Below are 9,870 nucleotides of genomic sequence, written 5' to 3'. Positions count from 1 at the left end.
CATACATTATGTTCCTCAGGTTCTTTTCCAATATGCATTTGCTGATGAGTAAGGACATTAGAGTTCTGACTGACAGCCTTCTCATCATTATTACTTATGGAAACCATTTCTTCAGAATCACTTTTCTGATGGCCATTGAGGTCTGAACTGCACTTCCAGCTATATCCCATTGATTACCTGGAACCAACAGCTCTACCTCTTCAGTGATGCCTTTCTTGTATTCACTACCTTGAAGGTAATCACTTCCTAAGGTCATTTTCTTACCGTGATTTAAAATAAAAATCCATCTGACTCTCTTTCCAATTTCACACTGTCCACAATCACTCTTTGGATATTTATCTTCTTCGAAAATAAAATCATGCATCAGTATCTCCGTTTTCCCGCATCCCCTCCAACATTCATCATTATTTTTTCCTGTCATCTTAGCCAATCTGACAGGTGTGTAGTGGTATCTCAGAGTCGTCTTAATTTGCATTTCTCTGATCAATAATGATATGGAACACTCTTTCATATGAGTGGTAATAGTTTCAATTTCATCCTCTGAAAATTGCCTGTTCCTATCCTTTGACCATTTATCAATTGGAGAATGGCTTGATTTCTTATAAATTTGAGTCACTTCTCTATATATTTTGGAAATGAGGCCTTTATCAGAACCTTTAACTGTAAAGATGTTTTCCCAGTTTGTTGCTTCCCTTCTAATCTTGTTTGCATTGAGACTTACATGAACTGATGCTGAGTGAAATGAGCAGAACCAGGAGATCATTATACACTTCAACAATACCGAACGAGGATGGATTCTGATGGAAATGGATTTCTTCAACAAAGAGAAGCTCTAACTCAGTTTCAATTGATCAATTATGGACAGAAGCAGCTGTTCTGTCAATAAAATGTTACATATATATAAACAAATACTACATGCAAATCACCATTACCAGAAATAAACTAAATTGTCCATGACAATTCAAAAAACAATCCAGTGTCGGACCTGCAGGTGCAGAGATGGCTCCCAGAAGGCAGAGAAATCTGAATTATGACAGGAGACAGAGATATCAACTCAGAGACAGGAGGCAAAGAGATCACAGAGAGATCGAGATGGAGAGATGTCAGAGAGAGAGGGGCAGAGAGATCTCAGGTCACAGAAAAGGAGATGGAGGCAGAGAGAGCTCAGGTCAGAGAGATGGAGGCAGAGAGATCTCAGTTCAGAGAGGGGAGTGAGAGACCCCAGGTGCAGGTGATTCTGCTTTAGGTCAAGCGGATGTGGGTGGGTCCTTCTTATCCCAGGGGCCCAGCCTGCTCCATCTCTCGGGAAGGACCCCTCCCCATCCTAGTCTTCCCAAACGGACTCAGATCATCACGCCCCCTACCCCATCACTCAGAACTCCCTTTCGCCATCTCTACTCCCCTCTCCCTTCCTCATTTTCCCTCCTCAGCAGGATCTCTTGGGCTGCCAGCTCTTCCCAGGACCCCACAACTACCTTCTTCGTCATGAAATAGCCCAGGCACTAAAATTCAAGACAGCCGCAAGGAGGAAAATTGAGAATGTATTTGGTACCGAGCTCGGGGCGGAGTTCTGATCGAATTTCCGATCCAATTCCGTGCCTCACAGAACTAAAGACAGCCTTGTAAGCATTTCTGTTCGGCTTAAGTTACATTTTAACCCGTGATTCGCATTTTACAACAGGAGGATGGGGGTTTTACTGGATAAAAAGGAAAATCGCTCCAGGGCAGATAACAGAGAGAGTTTAGGTTACTGCCCCCCCTCCCTCTTTTCCGCCCTCCCCCCCTCCCCCCATTCTCTAAAGAGCATTGGTGAGCCGGCCCTTTGAAGTGCAAAAGAAGTTTCCCAATCTAGCGGAGCAAACTTTCTTCTGCTGGCCCGAGGCCCTTGAAGTACGGCGGAAAGGAGCGCCATTTGTCCATTTCAGTCACACATCCTGCCTCCTACATCCCTTCAGGCTTCCCCAGCCATTCCCCTCCTTCTCTGCAGCCGAGGCTGCGGCTTCCCTTCCCCCTCCCAACTCAGAGATGCCAGGATGGGGGAAGGGAGCTCTGAGTGATGGGGTGAGGGGCAGGGTCCTTTTGGGAAGACTGGAATCCTGGGATGGGGAGGGGTCGTTCCAGAGTGGTGGAGTGGGCGGGGCTCTTGGGATTAGGAGGACCCGCCTCTAGCCCCTTGGCCATAAGCAGAATCACTGGGAATTGAATGGAAATGGAGCTCTCCATTTCCTTCTCTCTGGGCTCTCTCTGTCTCCATCTCTCAGACCGAGATCTCTTTATCTCCTCACTGAGCTGAGATCATTCTGCCTCCTTCCCTCATAGTTGAGATTTCTCTACTTTCTGGGAGCCGTCTCTGCACCTGCAGGACCCAGGTAGGTCTGACCCAGGGCCCCTCCTCACTTCACCCCGCTCCTGCTTCCCGTCCTTCCCTTTGGGCTCATCTTCCCCTCTGACCTCTTGTCCAGTGTCCTCCACATTGGCAGGAGCTGGTCTCCCCCCAAGTTCAGGCACAGGATCTCCTCCCAGAGGTCCTGGGATATCTTCTCCACTGAGGGTCACAGCTGCCTGACCTCCCACCTCCACCATGGTATGGGGGTCTCCGATCTTGGGGGACAGTAAGTGATCCGCCCAAATCTTCCAGCTTCAGAGTCTACTCCATCTATCTATTCCTGGGCCCCTCCTCAGAAAACTCCTTCATCCAGCCTGGTTCTGAGGAGACCCTGCCTACTCCCTCCTAGGGTGGGGTCTCTCCCCCGAGGGTGGGGCAGGGCCACTGACTGTCCCAGTCCTGAAAGCTCTCTGTCTCATTCTGGGGGGATCAGCTTCCAGGCCGGGACAAGAAGGCTCAGACCCATCCTCCATCTCTGAGATCCTCTTCTCTCCCAGCCCAGCTGGCACAGGACCCAAGCCTGAAAACAGAGAGATGGCCTCAGGCATGTCGAGACCCTCTTCCCAGGTGAGTGCAGTCCCTCCCCAGAGCTTAACAGCCTCAGCCCAGAGGACTTTCAAGAGAGCCTAGGAAGCTCCCTCTTCTCCCTGGCAGGGCTGGCAGCAGGGCAGGAATTGCCCCCGTGGCGCTGCCCATTTCCTGCCCCTCAGGGCACCCAGCAGCCCCCAGGGCTTTCTGAGACCCTTTCTTTTACCAGGTCTTAGATCAAGTAAATAAATGTTTAGAAATTGGCTTCTTTGGGCCAAGCTCGAAACTAGCCACTGGGGATGCTGAGGAAGGTAAAGAAAAAAATCAGATCTGCCCTCAAGGAGCTCCCAGGGAGAAAACAGCTCATGAGCTGTGTCCACATCTGAGCTGGACAGTGTAGATGGGAGCTACTCTCCAAGGAAAGGGTCAGCAGTTTGGGGGACCTGGAAAAACTTGTTTTCAGAAAGGGAGAATTTAGCTGAGATGTGAAGGAAGCAGGAGGTGAGGGAGGAGGCCATTGAAAACAGGAGAGAAGCCATTGAAAACTTCTAGGGACAGGGGACAGAGGGTCCTGGTTAAGTATAAGCCAGGAGGCCACCGTCCCTGGGGCAGAGAGGAAGACTAAGGTGTGGGAAGGCCAGGGTGGGTTTTGTGGTGTCTGCCATGTGACAGGAGCCACATAGAGATGATCTCATTGATCCTGTTGTGGGAATTGACAAGGTCCTTGGTAGGGAAAGCCAGAATCAGGGAGCTCAGGGTCCAGCCAGAGAGTAAACTGTGGTTTATTTATCCACTCCAGGGTGTGACAGACTCCATGACTGGGGGGGTTACATTTCCTCAGATGTCACAGACACAGTCTCTTCTGCTTACCTGACCTGGGCTTTGGGTTGGATCTGTTGGGACTCAGAGAGAGTATAAAGAAGTTAGGAGCCAGATACACAAAGATGCATTTGCTTGTTTGTTTTAAATTATTTGCAGTTTCATGTGATGACCAATTGTAACATTCATGTTTATAAGAATTGGAGTTGTAAATTTTTCACCATCCTTTCCCTCCTTTCCTAATAAAAATGTGGGCAACTCGATCTAGGTATATCCATGCTATTATTTAAACCATATTTCTTTATTAAACAGAGTTGTGAAAAATGAAACAGATCAAAAGGGAAGAAAAAAAAGAATAAAGTAACTAAAAGATATATTCTTCAATCACCTTTAGAGCCCACCTTTATTTAGGGTGTGGAAAGCCTTTTCCTTCTTGAATCTTGTATTTGCCTTAGATCCTTGTCCTCCTGAGAAGAGCAGAGTCCTTCATAGCTGATCACCAAACTTTGTTGCTGATTCTATATACAATCTTTTCCTGGCTCTGCTCATTTCACTTTCCATTAATTTGGTTTTGTAGTTCTTTCTGAAATCTGCCTGTCCGTCATTTCTTATTTTACAAAACTATTTCATTACAGTCATATACCACAGCTTGTTCAGCCATTCCCCACTTGATGGGAATTCCCTCAGTTTCCACAATATTGGCTCCAGGAAAAGGCTGCTATGAATATTTTTGCACTTGTAGGCCCTTTACCTCTTTTTAGGATCTCTTTGGAATATTAAAGACCTAGTGATGCTATATTTCATCTAAAGATTTACAAAGATCATAGTTCCAAGTTGCTCTGCAGAAACCTTGGATCATTTCACATTTCCTCATCAGTGCACTGGTGTCCCAGTATTCCCACATTCTTTCCAGCACTGATCATTTTTGGTCTTATTAGTTCATCTGATAGGTATGAGGCAAATCCCATTTCTGCTTCAACTTCTTCCTCTATCTTGATGAGGATTGGACTAGATGAATTCTGGAGTCCCTTTCAGCACTAAATCAAGTGACTTTTGATGGTTTAGGAATTGGTGACAATCAAGGATGTTGTGGTGGACTTCACTGAGGAGGAGTGGGGGCTCCTGGACCCTTCTCAGAAGGAGCTCTACATGGAGGTCACGCTGGAGAATGTCCAGAACCTGCTGTCCCTTGGTAAGGACCATTTCTTGTCTTTTCTTAGTGTTTCTCATCAGTTCAAAATGAGCCCAAACAGCTCAAAAGTAATTCACACTGTGTTGTATCCCAGAAATTGGACTGAGTGTTCAGTCACCTGAGCTCACCAAGTCTGCATCCATTATGGTGTTGACTGTACTTTTATGAGTTACACAATTAATCCTCAGTCATGTAGCTGATCTTACTGCCACATTTGTAAGATAATTTCCATGAAAATGGGCTTAAAAGAATGGGAGAGGGTTCTGGTGAGATGGCACAATAGGACAGGAAATACTTAGCTCCCTAACAATCTCCCCCCAAATAAAAAATGAATGCCTCACATTCATTTTGAGCAGCAAAAGTGAATAAAACTCCAGAAGTTGTCCAGACCGTAATATAATTTGACTCCAAAAAATGCTATGCACTCTATGCAGACTCTGCTGAGTTAGCCAAGAGTAAGCTCCAGGGGCATATGCATTGGCCTGGGGTCTCAGCCCCCAAAACTTTGACCTCTAGCACAGTGAGGGGCAGGAGCAGGGAATTGAAAGAGAAAAAGAAGGGACTCTGTTCTAGACAAAACTTCTCAGATGAGGATTTCACATCTCAATACTCAAAGGCATAGGAATAGATAGTGTTTTGGTTTTTTTTGTTGTTGTTAATAACTTTTTATTGACAGAACCCATGCCAGTGTAATTTTTTTATAGCACTATCCTTTGCACTCACTTCTGTTCTGATTTTCCCCCTCTCTCCCTCCACCCCCTCCCCCAAATGGCAAGCAATCCTTTACATGTTAAATAGGTTACAGTATATCCTAGGTACAATATATGTGTGCAGAACCAAACAGTTCTCTTGTTACACAGGGAGAATTGGATTCAGAAAGTAAAAATAACCCGGAAAGAAAAACAAAAATGCAAGCAGGTTATGGAATAGGTAGTTTTTGATGAAGAAATTAAAACTGTTTACAACCTTATGAGAAAATAGTCTGTTATTATTGATTAGGGACATGCAAATCAAAAACATTATTTTAATATCATATTAGGGACACTACTATGTTGTTGCTGAAATTATGAACTGATCCACTCAATTTGGGGAACAATTTATGACAAAAGAGTTACAAAATTATATATGCCCTTTGAGTTTAATATACCCTATTAGGTCTACTTGCTGAGATATTTAGGGAAAAAAGAAGCAAATAAAAATGAACTTTATCTGTCTTTATTTACCGGGGCAATAAAACAACATGTCTGTAACCTTTGCTTATACTTTTAAGAGAGTTAAATACACTTTCCTGGAGATGGGTAATCTGAAGTACTTGTAATCTTGTAAATCTTGTAGAGTTTTCATTTTTCATTGAATACCTTCTGAATTTCCCCATTATTTTCATCAAACTCATTTCAATGTTTACTCTTTTCCCATTTGAGTAAATGTGGTGCTATCCAACATATCTCTGAAAACAGTCTGCTCCTTATCTGTATTATAATTTTCAACTATGTATTGGCTGAGTTTTCCCTCTAATTAGAAAAAAGTATTCCAGCACAAAGAAGACTCTAATTTACTGTCATTAAGTATTTGGTAGTCATCTTGGCCTTGGGCACCTGCCTTTGTTGAATGTATATATTTCATTGGAAGAGGATAATTCTCTGATTGGTCCAGTACTTTGAGATTCATGTCTCACATATTATCTATCTGTCTTTATTTTTATTATTATTATTATTATTATCATTTTTCCTGAAGCAATTGGGGTTAAGTGAGTTGTCCAGGGTCACAAAGCTAGGAAGTGTAAGTGTCTGAGACTAGATTTTTACTCGGGTCTTCCTGATTTCAGGGCTGGTTCTCTATTCACTGCACCACCTAGCTGCCTCCAGTCTGTCTCTTCTTAAATGACTTGGATTATTAAAAGCCATTGCTTGCACTGAGTACACCTATGAAGTTTTGTATATTTGGTATGGTCTCAAGATGCAATGATTCTTATGTTACATTCCTATTTGTGTTTATACATGTGTGTATGTCTTTTTGTGTATATGTTTATCTTCTTCAGATGTAGAAACTGGGTTCACAGTAAATGAGATGAGGAAAAAGCTGGGAATTTTTGTGGAAGAACTCGACCTGCAAAGATTCATGGATGATGGTCCCTTTGACTTCAATTTGAAGGAATTGTATGATTTTATTCTCAAAGAAGATAAATATCCAAAGAGTGATTGTAAACAGTGTGAAATTGGAAAGAGAGTCAGATGGATTTTTATTTTAAATCACGGTAAGAAAATGACCTTAGGAAGTGATTACCTTCAAGGTAGTGAATACAAGAAAGGCATCACTGAAGAGGTACACCCGTTGGTTCCAGGTAATCAATGGGATATAGCTGGGAAGTGCAGTTCAGATGTCAATGGCCATCAGAAAAGTAATTCTGAAGAAATGGTTTCCATAAGTAATAATGATGAGAAGGCTGTCAATCAGAACTCTAATGTCCTTACTCATCAGCAAATGCATATTGGAAAAGAACCTGAGGAACATAATGTATGGGAAGTATCCTCATCTTATCTCTCATATCTTTCTCAATGTCCTGGAGTTAAAAGATCTGGATGTGATCAGTGTGGGAAAGCCTTTGGTTGGAATCCACCTCTTGCTAGCCCCCAGAAGGCTCATACTGGAGAGGTGACTCATCGATGTACTGAATGTGGGAGAGCTTTCAATTATACATCATTTTTGCTTAACTATCAGAGAATCCACCCTAGAGAGAATCCTAATTTAAGTCTTCAGTGTGGAAAGCCTTACATAAGTAATCAATGTAGAAAACCTTTTGCAGCTATCTCCTGTCTAGCAAAACATGAGAAAACCCACACTGGAGAGAAACCTTTTAAATGTAATCAGTGTGGAAAGACTTTCACACAGAGTGCCAGTCTTGCTGCACATCAGAGAATCCACACTGGAGAGAAACCTTTCAAATGTAATCAGTGTGGAAAGGCTTTCACACAGAGTGCCAGTCTTGCTGCACATCAGAGAATCCACACTGGAGAGAAACCTTTTAAATGTCATCAGTGTGGAAAGGCCTTTCTATCCAGCTCCGATCTTGCTAGACATAAGAGAATACACACTGGAGTGAAACCTTTTAAATGTAATCAATGTGGAAAGGCTTTCGTACGGAGTGCCAATCTTTCTTTGCATCAGAGAATCCACACTGGAGAGAAACCTTTTAAATGTAATCAGTGTGGAAAGGCTTTTAGATTCTCGTCCAGTCGTGTTACACATCAGAGAATTCACACTGGAGAGAAACCTTTTAAATGTAATCAGTGTGGAAAGGCCTTTATATCCAGCTCCAATCTTGTTACACATCAGAGAATCCACACTGGAGAGAAACCCTTTAAATGTAATCAGTGTGGAAAGACTTTCACACAGAGTACCAATCTTGCAGAACATCAGAGAATCCACACTGGAGAACAACCTTTTAAATGTAATCAGTGTGGAAAGGTTTTCAAATTCTCGTCCAGTCTTGTTATACATCAGAGAATTCAAACTGGAGAGAAACCTTTTAAATGTAATCAGTGTGGAAAGGCTTTCAGATTCTCATCCAGTCTTGTTACACATCAGAAAATCCACACTGGAGAGAAACCTTTTAAATGTAATCAGTGTGGAAAGGCTTTTATATCCAGCTCCGATCTTGCTAGACATCAGAGAATCCACACTGGAGTAAAACTTGTTAAATGTAATCAATGTGGAAAGGCCTTTATGTCCAGCTCCCATCTTGTTACACATCAAAGAATCCACACTGGAGAGAAACCCTTTAAATGTAATCAGTGTGAAAAGGCTTTCAGATTCTCATCCAGTCTTGTTACACATCATAGAATTCACACTGGAGAGAAACCTTTTAAATGTAATCAGTGTGAAAAGGCTTTTATATCCAGCTCCGATCTTGCTAGACATAGGAGAATACACACTGGAATGAAACTTTTTAAATGTAATCAGTGTGGAAAGGCCTTTCTATTCAATTCTGATCTTGTTGCACATCAGAGAATCCACACTGGAGAGAAACCTTTTAAATGTAATCAGTGTGGAAAGGCTTTTATATCCAGCTCCGATCTTGCTAGACATCATAGAATCCACACTGGAGAGAAACCTTTTAAATGTAACGAGTGTGGAAAGGCCTTTATGTCCAGCTCCCATCTTGTTACACATCAGAGAATCCACACTGGAGAGAAACCTTTTAAATGTAATCAGTGTGCAAAGACTTTCACCCGCAGTGACAGTCTTGCAGCCCATCAGAGAATCCACACTGGAGAGAAACCTTTTAAATGTAATCAGTGTGGAAAGGCTTTCACATGGAAGTCCTATCTTGCTTTACATCAGAGAATACACACTGGAGAGAAGCCTTTTAAATGTATTCAGTGTGGAAAGACTTTCACATGCAGTGCCCGTCTTGTTGCACATCAGAGAATCCACACTGGAGACAAACTTTTTAAATGTAATCAATGAGGAAATGTTTTTAGAAACTATTCCATTTTTTCTGCCCATCAGAGAATTCACACTGGAGGAAACCTTTTAAATGTAATCAATGTGGAAAGGCCTTTATATCCTGCTCCCATCTTGCTAGACATCACAGAATCTGCACCTCATTGAAACTTTTTTTTTTGATGACTGTTGGTTTGTTTTTTTTTTTTTTTTTCTATTTTGGATAGAACAGTTTAGCAGTGAGAACTATATGAGCCAGAGGATTGTTCCTCCTCTTATTCTCTAATCTAAAGTAATAAGGAAGACATTATTACAGTAATGATCCATGCAATACAATAGAAGGACTGAGAAAGCCTTGAAAAATGTTTTATTAGGTCCATTACAGCTCAAAAAAGAAAATAGGGCTTTGCCGATTTGTTTCTTCACTTATTTTTCTATTTTTTGTAAATTTAAAAAGGTCATTTGATTTCATTTGTATGAATTTTAAAATTAAAAAAGAAAT

At 42.2% G+C, this 9,870-nt stretch overlaps 1 protein-coding gene across 1 annotated transcript; it reads left to right on the top strand.

Moving 5' to 3' along the window:
* The first annotated feature begins 2,932 nt into the window (after positions 1 to 2,932).
* On the top strand, positions 2,933 to 9,870 carry LOC127557665 (zinc finger protein 420-like). The gene is made up of 4 exons (XM_051990974.1): positions 2,933 to 2,953; positions 4,799 to 4,925; positions 5,020 to 5,081; positions 7,794 to 9,870. Exons 1-4 carry the CDS (start codon positions 2,933 to 2,935, stop codon positions 9,390 to 9,392), a joined length of 1,809 nt encoding a protein of 602 aa, XP_051846934.1. The 3' UTR covers positions 9,393 to 9,870.

The sequence above is a fragment of the Antechinus flavipes genome, chromosome 3 (genome assembly GCF_016432865.1).
Source record: "Antechinus flavipes isolate AdamAnt ecotype Samford, QLD, Australia chromosome 3, AdamAnt_v2, whole genome shotgun sequence".
In the NCBI taxonomy this organism is placed as follows: Eukaryota; Metazoa; Chordata; class Mammalia; order Dasyuromorphia; family Dasyuridae; genus Antechinus; species Antechinus flavipes.
This window is presented reverse-complemented; position numbering and strand designations above follow the sequence as displayed.